General features: G+C 40.9%; 1 protein-coding gene across 1 annotated transcript in view; it reads left to right on the top strand.

Annotated features, from left to right (window-relative positions):
* Positions 1 to 7,779, top strand: part of LOC117236784 — a 35,523-nt gene extending 27,744 nt beyond the window's left edge. Inside the window, exon 8 of the mRNA XM_033500039.1 lies at positions 131 to 7,779. Within this exon, the coding sequence (XP_033355930.1) occupies positions 131 to 140 (10 nt within the window). The 3' untranslated portion in view covers positions 141 to 7,779. The remainder of the gene's footprint in view (positions 1 to 130) is intronic.
* Positions 7,780 to 27,619: the final 19,840 nt, after the last annotated feature.

Here is a 27,619-nt window from a genome sequence, read left to right as displayed (position 1 = left end):
AAGCCATCCGTCATTCGTCGAAATATTTCGAATAATTTTTTACTCGTGTTTTCATGGCTTCGCGTTTATTACTAAGCTAAAGTAAATACTTCGCGATTTACATCGATTCGTATTGACTTCTTTCTTCCAGATACAGATAACAACAACGATTTAATTACGTAAATGAAGCGGTATCACAGAAACGACGCGTGCAAGTAGAATATGGCCAGAACATCGTCCAAGGGCACATTTTGAAATCTGTCGTAAAGCGGAATGACGATTGCGTCAAGCATGACAGCATTTCCAATGATCAAACCTGCAACCGAACCTACAACCACTATCACTATTACAAACTATTACCGACGGCTCAGAAACTTGGACCCTCGAGTTGCGACGAAAAGAAGAAATTGCATTTACAGTTTAACATCGGCTGCGACGTTGAATCGAAGGTAAATTATGGAAATCGACAATTCGTAACCTAACAAACTCCAGGAGAATTGGAATTATGCGAAGATAGCCGAAAGCATGATCGTGTCGATCGAACACCGTAGAATCTGGCAAATTACCATCAAACCCCAAGGAAACAAACGACTTTCAAAGAAGATTCTTATCTACCGACTATATTCACGCACTAAGCAGTAACTTTGACGAGGAAGAATCGATTTCGCGAAGATTGAACTTCCTTTGCCAAAACGAAAACATCTCTTCCAAGAAAGAAGGAAAATAATCAGAATACACGTGCAGCTACGGAAATTGTATGTAGGTGGTAAACTTACGTTACTGGAATCTATTCAAGAGAAGTTTATCGCTTGGGATTTTGTGAGAAACCCTGCCTGCATCGTAAAATTCGAATAATCTGGATGAGAAGAAGCGAAGAGGAAAATACCAGAAGATTCTTTCCAAGTAAAAAATCATGGAAGATAAAGAAACCGTTGGAACAATTCACGAGAAGGAACAGACGATAAAGAATACTGGATGTTTATTGTCACGAGACACGCGTAGGCGTATATACGTAATAAGCTGTTATTCGATTTAAAGCTGGGATCTAATCAGCAAATCAAATTCAACGACGCAGCTCTCTCCGACGAGCAGCGTTTCCGGAACGTAAAGAAAAGGAGGGCCACAAACCGTACACGAAGCGAACAGCAAAGAAAGATACATCAGAAAATTCCCGACAATTTCTGCCTATATTTTAAGAATTATGAAAAATATCCGGCTCATCGAAGGAGATCTTAAATCTTTCACGAGGATTTCACTAAAATCAGAAAAACAGCGACGAAGAAAAAAGCTTTGTAATCGTTCATCGATTCCTGACGGTAATGTTTATTAAGAAAACCGAAGGTAAGCGACGCTTTTATTGTTCCTTTTCTTTGGATACTTTCGACGATCTCGAAAGTTCGCGCTTGATGGAGCTTGTATCAAATAGGTGTAAATCTTGTCAATCAATAACAATTACGTCGTGACGTGTAATATTTACAAAGGTGGATGTACTTTTTGTCGATACTTTTATCCAGGTCCATTCGAAGAGCTTTCCGCATATATATCGACTGGCTAACACGTTTTATTGTCACGTGAAAATCCGTACAAAGGAGTTTTGTTGTACATAATACTTTTTATAAGTGTTTTTATCGGCGGTTATGGGGTTCCATTCATGTTGCATGTTATTCGAACTACGAGGTCGGTACAAACGTATCTGTGTAGCTAACACTGAAATCCATTTAACTGTTAACTGGTCTGTCACACTAACCAATGTTTCTCTTTACCTTCATTCGTTTCTCGGTTTTTTTCTTATTTAATCGTAATCGTTTATTTTAACCACTATATTCTTTCGTTTATACACCGCGTTCAATGTTATAACAAAACGTACGCATTCTGTTGAAACAAACCCTCGTAGATCTTCTTTCTCGCGAACAACGTGGGTCTGCGGTTAACAGTTAAAATCCAATTAATACGATGTCACAAGGTTACCAGAATACAACAGAAAATCGCGATGTTTAATGTTTCATCGATTTATGTCCATCATCTTCAACTCGAGGTGACGGAAATCGTCGTCACGATGTTGAACAGTGTCAAGAAAAGAAAAAAAAAATTATGTGTATTTCGTTCGTGTCTGTTACTAATCGCGAAGGCTCGAATATATCACTAACCTGATACAATGATAAAGCCTAACAAAGGATATGTTGTCTGTAAACTATTTTAAGGATGATGTATCGTTCGATGTATTTTCGTTCCTTTTCACGAGGTAACGCGATCAGGACGATCCGCGTGACTTCCGCTGAAAATTCTCTTAGCTCGGTGTGTGGCAAGTACATACCAATGACTGTCGACTATGGGAATAAAAAAGAAGCGAAATCCGATTGGAAAGAGGACAAAATGAATAAGTGTCAATTAAATCAACGCATCGGAAATTTCATTCCATCGCCGTGGAACACTAACGGTCGATGACACTTTGATGTATACATACACGTATATATATATTCTGTCTATATATCTACATATATACAATAAATACCTATACACGTACGCTCTTACGCTATTAAATAGTCGTTATTGAAGAATCGACCAAAACAAGATGAAGAAGAGCTCTATAGGTATTTTTAGGGACACGACACGAACGAGACACGTTCATTGAAAGCGTGTGTTTCTCGTTCGGCACGCGTGTCATCTAAATGAGAGTATAAACGTATAGAGAAAGGCTCATCTTCAATTCTACGTACGACGTCCATGATTGCGTGGCGATTCGAAAACGGGTCCATACTTATAGTCGTCCGTACGAGTAAATGTTACTAATCTGTAATCGTGTACACTTTGTCGATGTAAAAAAAAAAAAAATGTATGTGAACCATCTTAGTTAAACAACTGTATTCGTTAATCGCGTTCGCGATCGTTCTTCTGAGTTTCAGCCAAGATGGCGAATGAATCGTTTCAACGTACAATTTAACGTACAAAATCAACGTACAATTTTCAGTCGAACAAAGAACAAAAGAAAACAGTAGACGAATAATGCGAAGATGTTTACTTGCTCTATTAAATTGATATATGTTTACCAGTGACTGTGTCGACGAGTTTATGACACTTCGTTGAGAACGCAGATCGTCTATTAAATTGCCGACGGGAAAATCAGCGGAATCGTTGCCCAATTTTCGCGAAAACCGTGCCTGGCGAACTGAAATCAACTGAAAATTTCATTTCCGAGCTGTCAAACGTGTACGTGTACCGTGTTGTGATTTATGAGATGCAAAATTCTTTACCATCGTCTACTGACAATTTGGCTCGACAGGAAAACGCACTACGACTGAATCAAACGAAAAAAAAGATATTATTTGGAGAATCCAGAATCATTAACAAAATCAACAGATCATCCTATATGCTCGCATAACGATAAGATCGAAACGGGTAAGCACATAGAGGCTGCAGGCGCCAGGCACGAACCTCGTCCATGTGCACAACGAAGTACAAAGAAAAAGAAGGAATCAGCCAAAAAATTTAGCAGAAATTCACACGCATCGCGTACATGATAGAATTCAACTCGGAGGCGTATAAAATTAGAGGCACACGAAGTGAAAAAAGGACTTGAATATGTAGTTACGTCTGAAATTTAACGCGTAACACGCGCCAACGTTTCGAGGGATTTTCTAACGAGTTTCGTCGAATCTACTCGAAACGATGTTTTACAGAAGTCTCGTGGGATCTACGACACTACGAACGAATAGGATTACCGAGAAACGAGAACGCTCAACTTCCATCTGCACTGCTTGCCGGAAACAAATATGTACTTATCTTCGATCATTCCATTCGCTTAAAACATTGACTATCGCGTCATAGCAAAAATCACAGACGTAAGTGCGTTCACCATCGAATGTTTCGCAGTCACTGTTTACGCGGTAGCTCGTATCGATAAAACTTGGTTCACAATCGTATTAAGGAATCAACGAAACGAAGTATTCCCATGACGTGGTTACATTGATTAGCTGAATAGCAGCGAAACTGTTTGCTCATTAGTTGTTTCACGACAATTTATCGCATACTATTAATCATTGCAGATTTTCGTTAGCGCCGTTCACGGCCGTACGAGTAAGTGTGAACGAGTGAATGACACGAGTGAATGCGTTGTAACGCTTGCTACAATTTTACAATGAAGATTATCGGGAAATCGTGAAAACGTAAATCTGTATTTGCCTCGCGTCCCTCTTTCTGTGGAAAAAGTTACATAGTTTGATTTTCGAATTGGCGAAATAAAAGTGGAGTGGAACAAACGGTTCGACCGAATGCGACGACGATTTTAATCGGTGCCGGTAACTCGCCATTTCGATAGTCAACTGAAATCGACAGGCGCAAATAAACCCACCGTTTCGATATTCTTCCGAGGGTGACAATATTCGCGGAAATATTTTTTCGCAGACGCGAAACCAGTGATGCCGGCCTAAGGTACTCTGAAATTTCAATTAAAACGGTGCGCGACGACAAATATGAAATTAATCAACAAAATGATTTCACGATTTGATTTAACATTTCCACGAATCCCGATGCCCTGTAAAGTGGATGTAATATAGATCTATACATATATAGTATATACATGTATATCTGTCTCTGTACGTGAGTCGTGAAAGAGAAATCCTGTTACTCTGTACGGAACCGAGCTACAATAGGACACAAGGTTCCTCTTTGGCGATCTCCTCTAATCCGTAGCACGTAAGAATTAACAATTGTGTTGATATATTTAATATAAACGTGTCGTTGGATTTATATAGAATAGAGAGCTTATTTATTTTTATACTGGATGGTTTGATAGCGTCCTATATATTTAATTAAACAACGCGCAAGCAGCGAAGAGATGCTATTTATTATTATCGCGAGATTTCTTCGTTTATTCAGATTTCGCTATACGCGTGACTCGCGTCGGTTGATTTTGTCGTTGATTAACAGATCGTCGTATTAATTAAAATAAATATCATACGTGTACGTAATAATACATAAACGTAATACATATCTTGTAATTATGTGACAAATATAACGTTTTTCAGTGAGAACATTTTAGAAATGCGTGAGGTGCGTTTAGTCGTGTCGTAAACTATTTAAGTAGTGGTTAGAATTATTTGCACGCACTAACATCGCGAATGTGGTCCAGGCTTTAACGTAGAATTCACGTCGTTAACACGTTCCAGTGTTTCCTTCCTTGATACCCGAAAATAGCGATGGAAACCATCCAAATGTTACCAGATCAATCGAACTTTCATTTTGCGACCTTGAACAATACCCCAGTACCATTGTAACTTCTATATCTATATCCGTATCGCGCGGTCACCCTTTCCAGCGATGCTACAAACTAATTTCCTGTCCCGTGCTTCATCATCGATATTATTACGCCTTCGTTCAAGAAACAGAAAAATTGCCAGCGCTATTTACGGGGCCGAACCAACTATGTATCGCATATACATCGATTACATTTTTCTACACCATTTGCACTATACCAACGAGCATGCTACGACTCGTGTTCTTTCGATATAAATATACCTCATTAATCGTCCGTGCGTAGAGAATACGAGTTGGGAGATCGCATCGTGCGCGAAATTAACATCGAAAGCAGTACCTCTGAGGGCGAGGCGCCATAACTGGGCGCCAGCTCGTACACGCGTATTCTTGTTCGACCATTAGTTTCGACGCGGCCGTTAATTAGGTCGACCGATTAATACGAGCGTGAAATAACGTTTAAAAAAAAAAAGGAACAACGGCAGAAATGAAACGATATAGATGCTAATAAACAGTGCACGTTGCAACATGTCCACCAAAGTACTCCGCGATTACTAGATAGCGCCGTGCTGCTATTGATTTTCCACGGTTTATAGAGGATGGCAAGAAGAACGCTACGTCTTTTTCCTTTTTTGCTATCGTTACGATCGCGATTAAAATATGAACTGCTATGTGTAACGAATGGCTTCTTTCAGAATCGAATATCAAGCATACGAACAGGAAAGTGAGAAGTGAATGAAAATGGGATTCGTATTGAATAAATAAAACGTCCCTATTTTGTCGCGAGAGTCGGCAACCCCTTGTACTCGCGTCGAGGCCGAAGTAGTTTCGTCTTGATATTCTTTCGCGAAGCCATTCGAACGAGTACGGCGCGAACGTTTGTTTGTCTAGTCTCTCCCGTTAATATGGCCATTTAACGTGTTCTCATTTGCCCGAGAAATTAACGCCTCAGCTCGATTCATAAAAGCGTGTAACATCTACACACCTCCGCTTCTACCGAAGGCAGCTCGTTTCGTCGAACAGCCACACGAAGCGGAATTGCACGTCAAGCAGTCATAGCTGTCGAATTACCATCGATCGCGTCACTGGTGACATTTTTCCTTACCTGGCGCGAACACACCGTTTCCCAAGGCCCACGCTCAAGCCAACAAGCAAGAGATCGTATTCACGCGAACCTGGCAGCGAAATATCGGCCAATCATCGGGTATCGTCGATTCGAATGCGAAATAGACCTTGTCGCAGGACTGGCAGAACGTCCGAAAGGGAGCACATCGAAAATTATTTTTTTAAAAGCGCCGTGTTTCGAGTGACTTTACACCGCGACCAATCGTGAACCTGTACCTTATTGTTAGAGCAATGTCTTCGAAACGACGATACGTACTCGTACTTTCGGTCGACAGAGAATGTCTGTACTGGTAATTATTCGTTGTTTTATCAATTCCGCTGATTTATCGTGTTGCCAGGTGAACAATAGCTGGTATAACGTTTACACCTCGTTTCGACGATAGATACACGTCGATTACGCTTCCGTGCGTATTATACTTAATCGTTGTAACGTCCTTACACAAAGCGGTAGCGTGACGATATGACACGATTCGAGCGTGTATAACGATCTCTTGGAACGTGTCCCAGGAGGTTGTACATCTTTTGTGAACGCACAGTTGCACGGCTCATATATGGGATGCGCGTCGCTTTTTGTTCTTATATCCCTGTCAGTCTGTTTATGACTACTTCGTGTTATAACTATAAGTTACGAGGCTATATTTCATTGCCGCGACCAAGGAACAGCGAATAAATTCACAGAGAATACTTAATAACGACATGATCCGCAGTAAATGTAACTTTCAGAGGAGGCGTTCCGTCAATAAACGTTGCGGCTATTTAAAGTAAATTGAACCTCGAATTGCGACGTATTATCTGCATGTAGCAGGCGACGAGACTTGGCTCGACACCATACAGTACCGGAGCTTATCGCCTCGACATGTTTCGTTAAATTAAATTACCCTCGAAACCGGCGAATTTGCCTCTTCCTCTCCATAGCTTACAACGCCGACACCCATTGCGCAGTTGCTGCTAATCAAGCACGCCTATGATACAATCTATCGCGCGTATCCCAATTACGTGATACGAGCAATATTTCCGTGCTCGCGATAATAACATTCAAATAAGGAGGGGTCAAAGGGAAAAGAAAAAAGGAAATGAAAAAGGCGAGAAGAGGGAAAGAGACCGAGAAGAATGTCGGAACGCGTTCCCTCTACTGTCGAGGGAAAAACGTGCAATCAAACGATGGAGCAGTGCCAGTGCACGCATATCCTTGGATCCGCGAGCAAACATACGCGTGCACGTTATCTATCTATCGTATCTATCGCTGTAGAATCAAGAATGAATCGAGTATGTAAGAAGAAATTCGTTTAATTCTGTACGTGTACACTTGCGATATTAACATTCAATTTGCGAGTAAAACAATTGTAAACGATGTGGTGGACTCATATTGTGACCCATTTGTAACGTAACCGCCGAGTACTGTGAATAAAAAGTGTCTACGTGGTACGCATGATGTCTACATTGAACGTGAAACCACCTCTTTGACCTAAATCATTGTCCATCTTCGGGCTTCGCGTTCCCTTTTCTTGTCACATCATATACTCTGACCATTTCGTTATTACCATCAAACACCGTGATATGAAACGCAACGAAGACGAAGGGCGGAGCTAGTGGAAAATCTTCAAAGGTATACGCGTTGGCCTCTTTCGATCAGAAAATATTTTTCTTTGATGCTTCTCGTGAAAGTACAAAATTGAATTAAAGAGAAGATAAAACGATGCCGCTGGAATGTTTTAGAGTAAGTGCTTTTTGATAGCGTGAGAGAACGAGTAACGAAGCGGAATGTTCGCGTAGATTCGTGGACACGTAGCTGATAAAATTCGAAGTTTCCAACGTCGTCATAAATATAAAGATCATTGATTTAACAAAGAGGCGAAGGGAATAATCGTGTTCGACTAACAGAAAAAATGATCTAATAAATGCAACGCATTAATGCAAAGGAACATTAGAGCACACGATTCAAGACAGTGGTGAAGTTAGAATTAGCATAATCACGCTGTTCTTTAATTTCTCGAATAATTTTTAGAACAATTTTTCTATTCTCTCCCTTCTTTTTTCATGCTTGTTGCAGTTTAGTAAATTTATGCGTGGAAAATTTAAAAAATTGCTATAATCACGGTACGTTCTTTTAAATTCGTTCACGTAGATATAAGCAAGATAAAAAAGGATAATAGGATAAAAGTAAGTAGCAGCGCCTTTATCGTTGAGCTGCAAATCAGCGTAGTCCAGCGCTGCGTAGTTGCTCCAGGCAAATACGGAATTCAATCTAAATGTAAATATAGGTCGAGCCGTATTCCGAAAGGACGAGTTCGGCCGCGAAAAGGAGGATACGGAAACAACGGAGGATGAACTCCGTCGAGTGTGCCGTTTCCGAAAGTTGCCGTAAACTTTTATTCCGACAGCCCTTCCACATGCTATTCCTCCTAACCTTCAACGAAGAAATCATACAGGCATTATTACATCTCTAGAAAAACATAATCGACGAAATCACATTGAAAAATTGTCGAAGAAAATATTAGACTGTTTTACGAGTTTTGTCAATTTTTATCATAAAATTCCGAGAAAACATTTTCTACGATCTCTTCTGAATTCGAAACTAGAGTTTCCATCCCGAACTTCTTCAGTGATTTGGGATTTGGTTAAAATTGGTTGACGAAACTCTCTCTCTCTCCTGGATCCTTGAAAAATTATTGGTACATCTTTACAGTTAAAGATTGCGAATAACTTATGGAAGAGATTCTCGGTTATCACTGCTGTTTTACTTGTTTCTCGCGAAATTCAGATTCCTGTGTCGTCATTCTTTTATCATTCTGCCGAAAGAACAAATACCAATTAAGTGAGTAAACGATGAAAAAGTAATGTGATTTTTACATTGTTAAGAAACGATCGAATTGACGATAAGAGAAAGACGTAATTATTTATCGCGATCACTGGTTTTCGTTTCCCTGATGTATCATCAGAAATTAGAAAACAGAGTTGATAGATCTCACGTAAGGCGCTTAAATTCCATTGGCGAAGGATCGTCGCAGCGTTTTACCCGGAAAATGTAAGAGGATTACCGGTGTGGATGCCGATAGTTTGCAGAAAATAGCGCTAGAAACCTGCTCTCTGTGACATAGACGCTTCCTTATCGAATAAAATGACTTGACGACGAACGAATGAATGCCTCGAGTACAAGCAAAAATCATTTTACTTCTTCCCAGAACTTTGAAGATCAGCCATCAAAGTTATCGTATTTTTGCGTAATTTTTACGCGACGAGCTCTCGATTTGCTCGTCGATTTTCGTCCATATTCTCGTCGCCCAATTTTACTGTATAATTTGAATTTTTATTCGTTCGGATTGTGGCAAAAATCACTGAATTTTCCCGTGTTCCCTGGGGACTGTGCAAACTGCTGTGAAAATCGAAACTGCATAGTGAAATATACACACACATACACCAGGCAACTTCTAAAAATTCTGACGAATTAATCACGCATTTATCGCGTGAAATCTTTGTCGGCCAGAACAGTATTAGATTAGAATATTTGAATATCCAGTTAAATCAGAGACAGTCGTACGAATTTTTCTCCGTCGGAGAAACCAATGTTAACTGTGTAACCGACAGAAATCCCAGAGTCGGGCTTAGAGCCGCAGACTAAAAGTCTGGACTCGTGTTTCCCTTCCGAGTAACTCGAGTGGCTGCTTTTGGGGTTGACATTTGACGACGCGACGATTTTATTCGAACCATACGCACGTACACGCGGCAATTCTACTCGTGTCACGTAACACATGACCTACGAAAAAAGGATCGCACAAAGGAAACCGCTAGGAGAATGCCTGAAAGAGGTGACATTAATTCTACGTAGACGTATGTATAGGTATATGTGTAAATGGTCGCGTTCGTCCTGACAGCCATTTAATCGTCGTGCATAAAGCTGTTGCGGTCAACCAATTAAAATTGTGGGAACCGCTCGGATCGAATAATTTTACTACGCAGTTGTTTATCACGTGATGTCATTATGTCGTGGAAATCGTGCGACGGACCACGGGTTTATCGATTAGTATAACGATTTATTATCGCAAGGACTTCCCCTCTCTGCAACGTAGTTCATGGTTTTCTAATAACGATAAAATGGTCTTTGGAATTTCTGTTGTTACGAATCTCGATCAACAGTATGTATAATCGATAGTAGACGTACAATTGTCTGCTCGATGTAGAGCGGAGCGAGTTTTGACGCGCCAGCGTTTTACACGTATTTTAACGGTACGTTGCATTATATGGAAAAATACATAAATACAAGTGGGTGCTGTGCTCGTGACGAATAGAAATTGCGAGCGTATATTTACATACACGTATATGTGTGTACACAATTGACGCTCTTTTATTTCTATATACCGTTGCGACGCGCGAGGGAAGAACACGCATCTGCATCGACCATTAAAACTCGAATATTCATCGAAAATAGGGTGCCATAGCAGTTTCAAGTTGTAAAGTAGTTCGTTTACTTTGTGTTCGTTTGGTCGTTTATTTTAACAACGACGACGCGTTGGTGGCGCCAGTCAGGAGGGCGAAACGATGCCACCTTAATGTCCTTTGGAAGGGGCGAATCAACTCGATGGAACAGATTATGGAAATTTATTGCGCAGTGTTTCGAATAGGGTCAAGGTTGGTCAAAGTCGAGCACTGTTTTAAATAATTCGAGCGTAAGGCCGCTTGGACCGCCAGTTGCCCCGATTCCTTCTTTCCCCGTGTTCGACTTCCGCAAGTAATGTCGCTGTATTGCAAGATCGATTCATGATGATTCGAAACTTTTCGTTTAGTTAATAAAAGATCGCCAAACTTCGAGGTACCTAACCAGGAAGGTTTTCAAGCGCAGCAGGAATTCATGAAATTCGTAGTCGTTGTAGACCTATTTACGTCGAAGCGGAACATTGATAGTCAGAAAGCTAAAAGCGAAGCAAGTTTCATCATATCATATATGTACCTACAGAGTGAGCAGTTCATCGGAAATTACAACTTCGAATAACTTTTGCTACTCGGATAGCCTCTGGCAACATGATAACGACTTCCATGCCTCTGGGTGCGTTCAGTGACCGTCACATCCGCCACAAATAATCTCACGAAGATCTCACGATAAATCGTGAAACGAGACTGTTCCGAGTTTTATGAGTGTCTCTTACGACCTTTCGAGAGAAACAGACACGAGCAAACGCGACAGAAGAGTCAAAGTACGCGCCATTCAAGGTGGATACGAGAAATGTGTGGAGGCTTATAGAGGATGGTTGATCGTGAGATTTATAAAACGAGATTGCTCGTTGTTGAAATCGTCAAGTATATTTAAAATGATGAATAAATCAATACAGGTAATAATCGCTCGTACTAACAAATTAGCTAAGACAGTGTATAATCGCTAAAATATTCGCTGATAACTGGTTGGTAATTGATAAATACTTCTTCGCGCGACTGATACTGATTGATAACTGAACTCCTTACGATCCTTGTATTTATACTGGTTGATGGAGTACCGAGAAATTCAAATTCGTCTTCGTTTGACGATTGCACATAGCGACGACATTGTTTTGCCCGGAATTTATTTATTACTAAGTAAACTCCAAAGTAAAACAACAACATGATTCGAATTGTCCTTTAGTTTATGTGCCGCTGCAAATGTAATCAAAATCAAATGATTACCCATATCTCCCAATCCAATAATGGGCAAAACTTATGGCTGGCAGCCGGTTGGATCTTATCGCGAAAAGTTAATATCCTGTTGAGCACGTCGAATACGTATGTTCGAGCTTATGATTAAAGAGGTAACGCAATCCGGTGTCGCGTTACCAGCCATACTGGCTTGGACGCAACAATCGTGGTGCTAAACTCTACATGAAGCGGCATTGTACAAAAAGTTTTTCTATTACAGGTCACTTAGTGGACCATTAACTGGCTGTAATGGATGCTTTATACCAGGTAGAAACTCCGGCACCGTACTTTCTACCGAGTGAAACTGCTTCCTCTCGTTTAATGTATTATACTTGTTCTACGAGATCGATACCCTGGACAATGAATGTCGTCATGAGTCGATTTACGCGAGATAAAGTTAACCGTTTAGCAACTTAGCATGATCTGCATATTATTAACGAGTCGTTCGAACAATCTGTCGTTGAGACGAAATTGTATAAAAGAAATCGCGTTGGGTCTTTGATTCTTCGTTAATTTCGCCGACGATCGTTTCGAATCTCTTATCGTTTAACCGCAAAGCTGTGCAAATTGGAAACGCAAACTCACCGTCGGCAAATTGAAATTTTCCGCGATTCTTTCTCTCTCAGGAGTCACGTACAGGCCGTCGCTCGCGCTCGCGTGTGTTATACCCGGAAACGAAGAAAAAAAAAAGGAGCGGCGACAGTAAGCTTCGAACACCGACTCTCTGAGAATCGTAAACTAAATTAAGTCGAGTTATCGTTGCAAATTGTTTCATCGGTTCTCTGTAGAACAGAACGAGAACCGGTCCGCGCTGGTTCGAGTTTATCGCGAAATCTGACATCTGCCGAAATGCACAACGATCAGCTCGGATCTAATTCAGTTAGGAAATAACAGAGACGCGGAACAGATCGGCGCAATAGGGAGGGTTAAACGGCGTTGTCAAAACGAATTAAGCCTCTCAGATGAATCTTAGACGTGAATGTTGGACAACGACGCTTTCATCCGAAACTTCGAACCCGAGCTTTCCGCAGATGGGGCGGCGCGATTGCATTCCCCGATCCCGTCGTTTAACCTCTTCGATACATCGATAAAGGAAGGGTGGCATCTATGCTGTTTCAAAGAAACCTTCGATCGATCCTATATGAAAGGACACATTGTAAGGAACAGGTAAATGCCCCGCAGACATCGACAATGTGTACAACGTTTGGATATTGCGGCCGATGATGGTTGTTCCTGCCTGAATTTCTCATTGTCCCCATTGATGAGACTTACTCGTTGATAAATCGACTCATCCTCGACAACGACGACCTCGAATCGAGATCAATTGGCTTCCATAGTTTATCCGACAGATAGTTTGCCTAAATCTCGCTCGAAAGTTCCATTAGTTGACCGTTAGCTAACAGGCGTATTCACGCTTGTTAGCGAATAATTTGATCGAGACGTATACTTCTCTTTTTCTATTTTTTTTTTCCAGTAGATAGTAAACGCACACACTGAACCGTACGTTGAGAATCAAACGTATCGATCGAACGAAATTCGTTAAAAATTCGTTTCATTCGTAACTGGCACGACTGGAAATGGATCGTTTACGAAAAGGGAGAAAGAGATTAACAGGGATTTCTGGCGGAGCAGAAGTTAGCTTAACTTTTCGAGGTGTTCCTTAGGATGATCACGGTCGCGTAATTAAGAAGTTTAAAGTTCAAGGGAAAAGTACGTTCAAGGTACGAGAGGAGACTGGTTGCCAGTGACACTCGTGTAAACACGTGGCTGATGGCTATGTCGCGTCGCCTCTCGCCTCGAATATTTGCTGCTACAAGTTTTTCGCTCGACTGAATATCGCACTTCTCTCTGTACACAGTTGTCAAAGGCGCGAGCAGGGACACCAACAAACTCGGTAATTAATCTCAGCATCGAGGTTTCACGTTTCCAACTTTCCAGCACTTCGATGTCGGATCCTGCGCGATTCGAAAAAAAACAGTGGATTCTTAAAGGCTTACTAGGATTATCGCTTTAACGAACAGATTTAACTTACAAATTTCAAATAAACAATTTAAATCGACTAAAATGTAAAAGAATTATCTAAATCCAACGCGATATTAAGAGAAGTACAATAGCCAAAATGAGTTGTACGTTTCTTTACACTACGTATATTTCCACTCACGACTAAATTATCACATTTCCAGCCCACATTTTAACCCGAACCAGGTCCATCTTTCCACACCAACCCCTCTCTTTCGACGAAACCTGTCGCAAAGGCGAGGCAACTGCCAACAGGGTGGCGCGATACCCAACGTACGGTCGTTCAAGAAAAAACTATATTTATGGTTGCAACCCCTTGTTTCCTAGGCGCTCTCTTGCCCCAGCTTTATTTCTCCTATTCGAAATCGCTCAAGCATACATCGAAAGACGATTTGTCGGGCGCGGCACGCCCACCGTGAACAACACACGCATTCGTATGATTCGCGATGCGACCGGAAAACCGGATCCCCAGTCAACCGGAACTTTTCACGCGGCCTTTGCCTTCAGACCGCAACAATCCCTTCGCTATCGTTACATCTCGTACGATATATACAATAGCGACGATATCTAGGATTATATTATTCGCTTACAAAGAGGTTAGTAGGAAGTTAATTCCGATACGAATATCTTTGCAAATAATTTTCGGAACAATGTAGTTTTCTCTGGATTCATATGTTCGTTAAACCTTTGTGTTAGTGGACTTGTGTTAGTAATTTGAAAACTGGTTTTCAAACAATAGGCATCTATCTAGGGTAAAATATTGTATCATAAAATGTAATAAAATTATCTATCCAAATTATTATTGAAGAAAAATAATATATATTACAAATCTAAGTTAAATAATATATGGACGATGTTACAGTGTTTGACGCTCCCTTTTCTACGAGAAAGTAACGTAATAAATTAAAAAAACATTAAACATTTAGGTATTCATAGCATTGTTGGATAGCAACTGTGTGATGTACTTTTCATATGCTTCCCCGCATTACGAACGAGGCGTTAGATTTAATCTATCAATTCCACTGCAACGCCAGTCACTGCAGTTTCAAATAGCATTGGATAGCATGTGTGACTACATGCACATAGCGCACCGTTTCCGATGCAATTTTGTTGTCTATCACGCTCAACGAGCGTGCATGCTCACGGGAAACGCGATTCACATTCGCGTAAACCATTTTGCGTGGATTTATGGTCGCACGAGCAAAGATTCACTTTAACGTTTCATTTAATACGATGCACGTTGCGATCGCAAACGTTGTTCTCATTTCCTCACCTTCTTTTACTGCTTCTTGCCATAGATTGTGAAATACACGATTTAATTTCTAAATTGTAACATTATTTCCGTCAAACCTATAATCTTAATAGGTGTGGTTATGACTCTATCATTCTTGATGATTTTTTACATCTATATCACTCTTCCAGAAAATTGACGATATTATTCGCACTAAAAATACCACAGTGATCAAAGTATACAATTTATAGCTTTTCCTTTCTTTTTGTTATTTTATAACCGTTGGTAGTTCTGATAGTAGGCAAAATATAAATATCGCGTTACAGTATATAACTTCTGTTTTCTCCGTTTTCACATACTTGCAAAGCACGTACGCTTGGAAAACGCACGCTCCGTCGGCCATGGAAAAACAGCCGCCTCACCCGAGAATAATTCAATCTATGCTTGATATTTCGTGATGCCTTATGATGTCGAATGGCTCCGTAACATGCATGCGATCGCGTTCTAGCCATCGCTGCGATAGCAACATTTTCACACGGCTCTTATCCTTTTATTTATCAAATTCACATGTCCGATTCAGGAGCGACAGTGAAAAAATTCACTTCCAACTAAAGGTCACTTCTGTATGATCAGTCCGTTTATATGTTAAATAACGCAGTTTCTATATTAACACACAAAGTCCGTGGTAAAATCAATTTTTACCCTAAAAGCCTGTGTTTTTTTTTTCTTTATAAACACGCAAGAATTCTGCGGCTGGGAAGTACAAGTATAAGAGAGACCGGAGAAAAAAATTTAATATACCATGCATGAAGGAAGCGAGCGAACGCAGCGAAGCAAGTAGAAGATATGAGAAGCCTGAGGAAAATACGACGAGGATAATGCAAAGACACGCAAAAGAGCGAGAGGCGAACTAGTAAACAAAAGGAAGAAGCGAGAGAAGGAGAGCTGGTAAAACTTGCCCTGGCTTTATTGATTTCGTTCTCTCGCAGTCGGAGGGTGGCTATCATTGAGCATTTGCTCTCTTGCTTCTTCACCGGTAGCTCGTATCGGCGAGAATCGCCGGACAATGGGCTGAAACGAAACGAAGTGACGGGGGATGATCGTTAAGAGAACAAGGAGACTTTTGATATCTCAGCTTCGATAGCCGAATTATGATTTCTTACGCGTGGAAGCCATTCGAAACTCGTCCCACTTCCAAGAGAAAATCATCATTGCCTTTCTCGAACTCGCACGGATATTTGCGTGCTCATTTCCTACCAACAGTCACGCAGAGTCTTTGAAGACGGGACCAATGTAAACCGTATACAGAGTTCACAGGAAATTACCGCTTTCCACGGGGAAAATTATAAAATACGGTCCTTCCTAGAAATCGTGATCCGTGGGAGTTTCATGGAAGCGGGAGCTTTTTGTACTCTCTAAGCGTAAACTTTTCAAAGAACACCCCTTATTACTATATATATAATGAGTGACCGAATATGAAATATTTATACTCTGACGCATTAAAGGTAGAATCGCTGCAGAGAACATGGCGCTTTTGTTGGAAAATATAATAAAATCTAATAAAGGGAAGATGAGCTGGTGAATTTACTTTTACCGCGTATCGTCGCACAGACGATAGCGAAGACGCCACGAGACCCTTTCTCTCCCCTTCGTGGCACCTAATATTTGCATATTTTTCACCTTCCTCGTTGGAAAATGGCACGTTTTATTTCTGCGATATTCGCTGCTTTTCTTCCGCGGTAAAAGAGCTTTTGAACTCGTTCATGCCGTGACAGAGAAATAAATTTTCTATCGGTTGTTTGGCCGTCGAAGCCGCAAAAGGCTCTTTCCATCGATTTCCACTGTTGGAAGTGTTCTTCAACGGAATAAGATTTTCAATTTTTAATTTGCATAACCCGGCACAAAGTTCCAACTTCTTTCGATCGCAAATAGAATATTCGTTTATCCGTGTAATTCCGTCATTTGTGCGTTCCTACTATCGGTTTTTAAGACAAGATGCAACTATTTCAACGTCGAGGATCATTGTCTGTTTCGTTGGATGGAATAAAGCCGATTCACAGCGAGAGCTGTCGAGAATACGGTGCGATGTACCTAATCGAATTCGTACGCCAACCTTAACTCCCTGACTAACAAGCTATTTCGCACGCGTTACTCTTGCTTCTGCGAACAGAATGCCGCTACGCAAATTCTACGCGATACAAGAATTTTACAAATCCTCTGCATTCTCTTCGATCATTTTCCGTTCCGGGTTAGAAATCTCGTTTCTGCGTTTCCCAATAAAGATAGAACGTTTTGATGAATGTTATCGTTATGCATATGTATAATTCGTACGCGAACCTCGAATAAGCGATGCATGTAGCAGCCAAATTTGCGTACAGACTATCGCGTATCTTCGCATAAAATTAAACGTTGCGTCCTTCCGTTAAGTCTCTGTCACCGTTGTAGGGATATTGGATGTCACGCAGCGTTTTGTTCATTAAACGTAATATCGCGCAAATGAAAATGCATTAACGGTAATATAGGAATCAAACACGATCCAATTCTACGAATTCTAAAATTATCGTCTTTCGACTCCTTAACGATTCACGTGCAAGCAAATCTCTGTATGGTGTCACGCATAGCGATCCTTATGTGCATTTCAAATATTCCGATATTGTTTACTCGCAAACAGTATGTTAAACTAAACATTGAATCAGTTCTCTATATCACTCGTCACCCACTCGAACTTGCTCGTATATATTATTCGTCGAAACACAAAGTCTATCATTTTGTCCTTGTTCATAAACGTGGAACAAGAGCGATGACGCACATGTCGTCAAGAACGCAATTTTACCTAAAACAAAGTAGATTAGCCGCATGAGCAAACTGCGACAAGCAAAGCAGATCTACCCCAGAGAATGCACAGGTCTCTAATCCTTTGGGAAGAAACGTACGGTCCGTCTAATACGAGCCGAGGTTATTTGTCCAATTAACGTTGCTCGTCGCGCAGGAAGCCCCGGTCACACGTGGCTGCAGAATTTCCTGGTGTCCTGCATTTGCCAGTCTTCCGTCATTTGCCAGCACAATCATGGAAACCGTACCTGGACAGAGAATTTACCGCGTAGGCTTACGCGAGATCATGGTTTTTGCCCCTATGTGAAAAACTGATTGCTTTAATTGCGATTACCTACGTATCAAAGCAAACTTTCAAGCAGCCGACGAATTAACTTCGGCCAACGTAACAGCCGGAGAAATCCAGGGGTATACCGTTTAATCAAAAGTTAATTAGTTTTTATAGCGAATACACGTTCCAGACATAGTGCATTACAGTCGGTAATTGAAACAGAACTGAGATAGCGTTGGGTTCGATCGGTTGAAACTTTTGAATGAAAAAGAACGAAGCGATGCCGGGTAATTTGCGATCTCATCCACCCGATTATTCGCCGTCCTTATCATCGTAAATATTAATTTCGTCGCTTTCTGGAATACGGTAAATTAAATTGGTAAATTAAATCGGCGAATTAAGCAATCTGTAGGTTCACGTACGTTCGATGTTAATGCAATCCCAACTATGTCGTTACTCTTTCTACTCGCGAAAGTTTTTTTAACTTTACCAGGAAGCGGGGAATTAATTTGATTTATAGCTACGAACTCGGAAGATTACATTTCCCAATGTTATTCGATTACAGAGGCACCAAACGAATCTTTAAGAACGAAAGAACACTCCAATCCTACCGCCATCTTAAAAACGTCCTTCTCAAGAATGGCTCGTAGGAAAATTCATGTCACGAAGTACTCAAAGAAGGACACGAACAAATGTTCAACCGTGTAACGTGGCACTTTTAGAGGAAAAGAGAAAATGGCAAACAATTGGCTCCTCGTCGGATATTATTTCAATGACACTGAAGCGTCGGGCTCGAGTCAAATAATGGAAACAGGAAACCAGAAGCGAACAGAGAACTATGACAGAGAACTAACATAGAACAACGTACCTTAGAGATAATTTTTGCTTTGAATTCACGCGATTCATACGAACGCGTATTGGAAAAGGCAGACGGATAAAAATTCAAAGAAAAGTATCAGGAAAAACGATACGTCTTCTTTCGCAACCGTTAACATTCCCTTTATCGAAAGACCGTTTTTCTCTCTGACAATTATAATAAATTGCCAAGTGTGTAAGGTGTCTGCCATCTCTTCTATTCCATCGATAGATTTTTAAACTCCGAAGAATCGCTACAACAGCGTAATTTGATCTTATTGTAATTCCGCAGGGACTCGTAATTTCAGTAAGACAATAATTGAAAGAATCGATGAAACCGCAAACGTCACACAGACACAACATTACCACTGTCTTACCTTTCACAGACGTTTAACGAAGATATATGGACACGAAAGGTTTCCATCCTCCTGTGCACGTACCTTTGCGCAACAGAGCAGAAAACGTTAAACTACCATCTTTCCACGAGAAAGGGAGGGAAAAAAAGAAGTTTGGCACGGGCGTGGGTCATTAACGAGATCGACCACGCGCCAATGGCTCCGGTCGAATGGCGCGTAGAGGGTGTCCCGGGTATTGACACGAAAAAACTCGGGGCCGCAACGAAAGGAAAAATCTTCGGGATCTCGCACAAAAGATCGACATATGTTCTTGGAGCGTGCTGACGGCAAAGGGTCGTGACCGCTCCAAGGCTTCACGAAAAATTTTCAGTGTCAGTGAAAGATGGACCGGTCGTCCGAGTATTCTCGGGCCGTTCTCGCAAATAGGTGTTAAACTAACCCAACTTCCTGCGACTTCTGCAAAGTTAGCGTTGTAGAGAACCAATGTCCCAGAAAATTGCCAGATTACTTATATTACCAACCAAGCTCGCTCCGGATGTGCATCTTCGCTTGGCTTTCCTCCTCTAAATTCTCGTCTCGCTTTGAACTCCTTAAAGTGTTTTGTTCTCCACCCGTCGTTAAACTCTTGGCTATACGTCGGACCATTTAGTCGCCAGACACGCGATCTTCAGCTTTTTGCAATGCCCATACGTACACACTTGTATGCGGTCTGCAGTTCGTGGTTGCTTTACGATCATAGTTACACAGGGTGAAACTGTTACGTTTGTTCGCGGCAATAGCGAGGTCTGTCCACAATGGCGCATTCGTTGCTGGAAAACGTTGAACGGCAACGAAACGTTCCAAACGTTCCTTTGATCCGCGTTTGATAAATTAAATTAACCGTAATGAATCACACAGAAGATGTTAAACAGTACGCGAGCACTGCTTACGTTTCATCGACGCGGAGCTTTTATCGTGAACGATGATTTTGTTGTAGTTATATCTTTTAAATTAATGACAATGTAACGATATATCAGAGAAACTTTAATTATTATTCCCGCGTTATTCGTTTATTATAGAAATTACATATTATTCGAAATATTTATATTTCGTATTTACATATTACAATGCAATTATGTTACACAGGATAGCAAATTATGTGACCTATCGTGCCATTAATGCGACCAATACCCATCAATGAATATTTAAAATAAACCATAGAAACAGGAATGCCGTTATCAAACGTAGACTAGTCAAACAGCTGGTTAATTATACCTGTCCCGAATTAACCGGTTCCACTGACATAATCACCGTTACATACGTGTCCTGAAATTATGCAACTTGCTACCATGTATACGTATACGTACATGCGTTCGTTCACTGTCGAGGAGTTTAATGAATCGCGGTCGATTCACGCGCTCACTTAAATCAGAAAGTACGAATACATATGAACACGGGCTTCGCTGTTTCCCACCGATAAGCAGATATAATGGGGCAACGGTGTCGGGCGAATCGATTCCCCGGTTGCTTGTATCCCGACGAAACATTAAATCATACAGCTGAGCGAACGGCCATCGGCAATATGCTACTTGTTTACTAAATCACTTCTCATTGACTACTTCGCCAGGCAAATAACCGCGGACAATGACGAGGGACACTTGATTGTGCAGCAAAGCCGAAGACGCGTGCACCGACTGTGTTCTTCCGTTCCTGCTTTCGATCGTACGCGTGTACATGTGCCGAACCGAGAGCGTGTTTAATGCGTGTGTCTGCGTACATATACGTGTTTGGATATCATCCCACGGGAAGCAAACACGATGAGCAAAAATCGTGCGTATTTGATGAGGCCCGCGATCTCAGGCCTGTGTCGTTGAATATTATAAACTCGCGAGATAACGAGTAGCAAACAGAAGTGGAAGTTAGGGCAGTTCCAAGGGGATAATGGATCGAGGGAATATTGGGTCTAGTTTGCGGATGAGTATATCGTTTCGTCGCTCTTCATATTTCATTTCTGTAGGTTACATCTTTTAGCAGAAAGCAACCAAAAACGTTAAAAAAACGAAAACAGTTACTTTTTATATCATCCGCATTCGATGTTTGTATTACGAAGCTGCGATGCACCTGAATCCATAATGTTCTCAAATACGACATTTGACTCTATCTCAATGACGCTCAACGATTCCCTATATATGATTAGTACTCTTGGTTGTAGATAAAAGTAATTATTTGAGGGTAAATACCATTCACCGACGTTATTTATTTTATCAACACGAGAGAAGAATGTAAATTTGCAGTCCCTTCTCATCCCGATGACGCTACAATCAATAATCCCACTGGTAAATTAATTATACCGAGCCGGACTCTCTCGTAGAATCAACCGTCACCACTGGCTATAATCGAGATCTGCATGACAGAATGTCGAACGACGCCTTCTCCCGCCGGTTTTCTTCTTTCGACATATGATCGCGGAGCAATTCGAAATCGACAATAGAAGAAACTCAGGATCGAATCTATCCGCTACCAACTGTTACGTCGCATATTGCGCCGGCGATGAGTATGCAAAAACCGATGGAAAGAAAAGTTGCCTGGTCATTAATACGAATTTGTCGTAACATCGGCCACTGTGGATCGATGACGATTCCATTCCCATCACGACTTTTCGACCAATTTGGCCGGTCGGTTATCGACGAAGGACTACGAGGATCATTAATTTTTTTTCTTGTATCCTATACTCTGTATACCAGCCTACGTAAACACATTTTTTTGAGAACGTTTTTTGGATCTGCAAATGATCTGGAATCGTTCGAATATCGTAGCGCTGTAGTACGCCACTATTCTATTTTTCTTCTTTTTTCTTTGGCTTTTGCTGCATTCGCTGACCCATTTCCATTTGCTCTCGAGCGCAATATTCACGCAATATACGCAACAAAAATTAAGCAACGACCAAACGATCCTGCTCGTAATACCTTCTAAGCGGTGTGCAATATAAACACTGGATGGATATATAACGCGTATTAACGTGTATTAACACGCGTGATCATAGGTTGCATTGGAAACCAGAAGCATGACGAATTGTCGGATCGTACACGTGCAACGTACGTCGAGCAGAGAGGGTGTCGAAACTACCCCGCATTTCAGTGTTCCGCCTCCAATGGCGCCGCTATAGACGAATGCCGCGAAACTATCGGTTAAAACTTCTATTATACCGTGCAGTTATTTGCCTCTGCTCCTGCTCAGAACGATTGAGCAAGTTTTGTTTCTGTGTGAATACAATTTACATTGGATCGGGCGAAACTTACAAACACGGAACACCACCGGGCGTCTAGGAAAATTTCATACAGGTTGAATCAACATTTGCAGTTAACCGTGCTTTCAGACGAAATTTCAAACAACGCTCTATGAATCGTAAATTTTAGTTACAACGTTTTGTCTTCCTTTGTTGTCTGTTTTCTAAGAAAAGATTTTTAACGAAGTAATTTATTTTCCGTCAAATAAATTGCTTATCCCGCAGACGGAGTGGAGGGGACTTGCAAAAAGATAATTTCAAAGTTTTTAACGAAAGGTCCATTCGATCGCTGCGCCACTGCATCATTGAAGAGATCTATGTGGATTGAACACGTTGCCTCATCTTTTTCAACTCGACAGTTTAGGGTCGAGGACACATATTATTGCCTACGCTTCGAGGACTCGTCCAGGGTGACGCGTATTTGTTTTCGCTCGCTATGCGCTTAATGTTCTACGGATTCCACGTGGCGTGTCGAAGAATGGCGCAGGCGTGCAGGTGCGTTTGGACAGAGGGTAGCTCGATGGCGCGTAGCAAATCGTTCTCGTGCTTTAATTAAGAATTAAATTTCGTCACCGTGAGAAAGGAAGAAAGAGAAGTCCAACTGCTTTCGCGCTACTGTTTCTCTCGTTGAAACATGGCCGTTGTCGCCGTTTAGTTTGTCGTGTGTCCAGCAAATGGCGGAACCAATTCGATCGATCCGCCCTTTGCGTTGAATCTTCCGAGGATTCACGAGCGATTACACCGACAAATAATTGCATTCTTCGCGTTCCACGAGCGTAAGAAGGAATTACGCCGAGCCAAACGGAAAGAGGACATCGTTGACGACGATGTTTTACTATTATTTGTGTCACGATATCTTGTTTCTATCTCGATGGATATTTATCAATCGTGATACACGTTCGCTCATATTTATCGTAGTTTCAATTATTATTCCACGCAATTATAGCAGCGGTTAGATTGATCTCGTTCCAATCAATCGAAATTTATTAAATTATTGATTGCATCAAATAGGGTATAGTGGATTACGTGCAACGGAAATGAATGTATTCGGCACAATATCATACGAACCGTCCTTTACAGTGTACAACTACTGTAGTTCATGCACGTTTCGGATGCTCTTCATGCAGAATCAACGATTGATATAACATACCAGATCGATTTCATTATACGGAATTATACATTCATTTGAAATTAAATCGTAAATAGTTTATCGTCTACGTTTGATCATTGAAAATTCCTGCAATTCGCGGAACACGTCCGAAACGTTATCGATATATATCGAAACGTCGAACGATTTGATCGTAGATCGAGAAACCGTATTGCCCTCGTACGTAGAATCATCATCAATAACGTTCAACGGGTCCTGAAACGACCTATAGCGATCTATAGACTCCACCCAGTTTCTCGCTTCACTGCTCCCATCTAACAAGGTAGATTCAAGTGTCCATTGTCGAGTTATGAATACACGAAACATATTCAATCTTGACCCCCTTCCCCTGAACAGGCTCCCCCTTCACTAGTTTTTTTCAGACCAGTTACAAAATTATGATATATCGCGCGTCACCCCGACAGGCCACAGCGATGTATGCACTGGTAGCTAAACACGCGCGATTTCGCGGACGATCGCCTTCAGCTGCATGCAACTACAACGAAATTACATGTTTTTTCGTCTTCTGTTTACCTAAGAATTGGTGAGCATGCAAGATCGGTGACAGTGAAGAATGGTGGAACTTGGAGAGAAGCGACCGCCATCCACTATTTTTATGAACATTTTTATGGAAATTCTAGAGGTAGTATTGCGAGTAGAAGCAATGCGGCACGGTCGTTATACCAGCCGGCAAGCGAAGTAACCGTGTTCCGGGAACAAAAACATGTACCTAATTTAAGAAATTTTTGGAAGATTTTAGAGAGTTTCATTTCCCTTGTGAACATTGCGATGGCAATTAGGAACCGTTTTTCTTTACATTTTTCAAATGTACGTGTTCTATCACAGCTATGCCCAAACGCTCGCCTGCGATGATTTGCAAAACAAGTAATTTTCTCTCTATTTGAAGTGTCAATTAAATACATTCTGTAGTCATCTTTCTAGAAAAATATTAAATATTTTTGTTTAGAAACAGTGCAGTTTAGAAACATAAAATAAAATACGTAGAACGAAAGCAACGCATTTGAGTTAGTCTTTGGAAGTTAATTCTTACTAGCGTAACAATTGTCATTGAGCAAGAAGTGAGAAATAGTTATATCACATAGCTAAGCAGAATATTAATTTGCAGGTAACATTCGCAATACAAGATTAAATCGAATCAAATTTTTAATCATTTCCACGATACACCTGTTCCAAGTGCAACTACATCGATGCCCGTCTCTGCTTGAAACCTTAATTTCGTCTTTAACCTCGAGTACCCGTCTTTTAGGCGTCTTTGTTGAATTATCCACGATGTTTATTATTATTATCTCTATTACTAGAATAAATGAAAGCTTATTGTCATCCGAATAATTCCGACGAGACCTCGACCGATCCACCGCGAAAATTAAGCGCGAACAATTAAACGATCGTTCGAAATGTCTGGTATCGAGGCGTTTCACTTTGGAGTGTACCGCGTTCAGTCAGCAACGGCGTCCTATCACGTTGTGTCGACGAAATACGCTGCACACAACGTGCTCGATATAACGAGGTACTCCACCGAACCAAGTTTCACAATGGATCTGCATCACGGTGTCGAAACTGTTATATCACGCGTTTATTAAGACTGCAAAGTTCTACCGAAAGATTAATGCGATGGCAAACCGGGCCTCCCATAGCTACCTGGACGTATAACGATCGTGGAATTATTGGTTTTCGAGGCACGATGAATATGCAGTGAACCGGTGCGCCATCCAATGAATCTGCAAGTTCTTAACGTAATGAATCTAGGATGATGCGATATTAATGCTTCGAATCGGAGAGCAACACGACTGATTACACTCGAAATCCGTCAATATCTGGTGTAAATGGCATTTAAACGATTCATTCGCGAAAACGTTGAGTGGATATCTATATATCTTCCAGGAGTATGAATATTCGTATTTATTTTTGAAGGCATTTCCTTTTATCCTTTATCGTTCCTGTTCCTTTATACACTGATAGCACGAATATTGGATTGTACTTCTGTTAAACGATAAAATGCTAAATACGAGTAAAAAATTTCTACTTTTAGTTCAAAATGAAATGCGACAAGTACAGAGAAAACTCTGATGGTTTATTAACAGGAAACATGTAATTTTTCAACGAAACAACAATATTAGGTTTTATACCGATGAAATGCATATGCCGAAAAATGTTTGATCTTACAATTAGTTCGAAGTATTTAACGACCATCTCCATTATCACTTATTGTCTCTACGAAAGCCTCTCTTTCCACAGCAACAGGCTAAATATTTTACGCGTCTACATAAACCTTCCTAATGAAATCGTTGCTATCTTCCAAAAGAATTATCATAAAACGATGGAATAAAAAAAAAGTTACAAAAAAGAATTACATAGATACTATTTAATAAAATGCCAATTTTTATAAAAATACATTACGTAAATTTTTCATTCAACTTCGATACGAACTTTTCGAACAATCTATACCTTCAGCGTCCGCAAAGCGTTCGTCTGGCTCGATTTCGAGGTTCGATCAATATGATGGTAGCTGGCTGCGACACGTTGAATTCCAAGCGTACTCGCGGAGGCTCTGCTTGATGAAAACGCCGAGCAAAGATTCCTCGCCACGTATTCCACATGCTTCTGGCCCCAGTTGTATCCGCTAGTTGCATCTACCGTACTGCTCCCTTCGTTTCTAATTTAATAAATGTCATCTCTTGAGAGGAAGCTAGGGTTGCGGTTCGTCCCTTAAAGGGACGGTGACATCGGCGGGGAGGTTATTTTACTACTTACACGTATGCCAGGGTGAATCAATTCCACAGATTCCAAGAGCCCCGCTGAATTTTATTATTTGATAATTTAACTCGAACGCCACGGTAACGCAATTTTGACGGTGATAAAATTTCTAAATAAATTGTAGCTAGAATATACACTGTTATCGCTCTTGTGAGAATTAATTCTAGAAAAGGAAAGTTTCTTTTTCTCGAAGCAAATTGAACAGTATATAAGAAGCTTTCACGACAACTTCGACACGATTCTCTGTCATCCACCGCCAAGTTTCATCGTCGCGACGTAAGAACATTCGACAGTCTCGTGGAACTTTGACAAATAAAGATTTATAACAGAACTAGGGAACCGTCTAAATTGTTTCGAACTGGCCTGAAAAGATTTCTCCTGCGATTTCTCGTGGCGAGAGGGTGGATAAGTTGAAAAATAGGAGGGATAACGTTAATGCGATAAAACGGCATTCACACGGTCATAGGTGGTAGGTTTTCAAAGCTCTAAAATAATCCATGGTGTTTCTCGACGCTTCACATTTCTTTGGAATCTTCCACCCCCCCCCCCCTCTTTTTTTGAAGCGGTGATATTATTAATAATTTAAGAACAAGTGCGTTAAAGAATGTGATATTTCAAAATAAATGGCAATTTCTTTCCAAGTCTCGACATCCGTGTTGATAAATCTCCGGGAAGTCGCATTATTACAATTTCCCTTGAATATAAACATAAATGATCGTGTTTCAATAGAAAACGACCATTCACAAATAAGGAACAGTTTCTAAGAAAAGAGCAACTCCTGGTAGGGATATTCGGAGTTCGTTGGAAAATTACGAGCAACCAGCAAAGTCCTTTCGCTTCGAGAATACGAAGG

Source organism: Bombus vosnesenskii, unplaced genomic scaffold (genome assembly GCF_011952255.1).
Source record: "Bombus vosnesenskii isolate JDL3184/JDL3185 unplaced genomic scaffold, Bvos_JDL3184-5_v1.1 scf7180000013352, whole genome shotgun sequence".
NCBI classification, from domain to species: domain Eukaryota; kingdom Metazoa; phylum Arthropoda; class Insecta; order Hymenoptera; family Apidae; genus Bombus; species Bombus vosnesenskii.
Note: the sequence above shows the minus strand (reverse complement) of the source record. Positions and strands in the feature narration are given on the sequence as shown.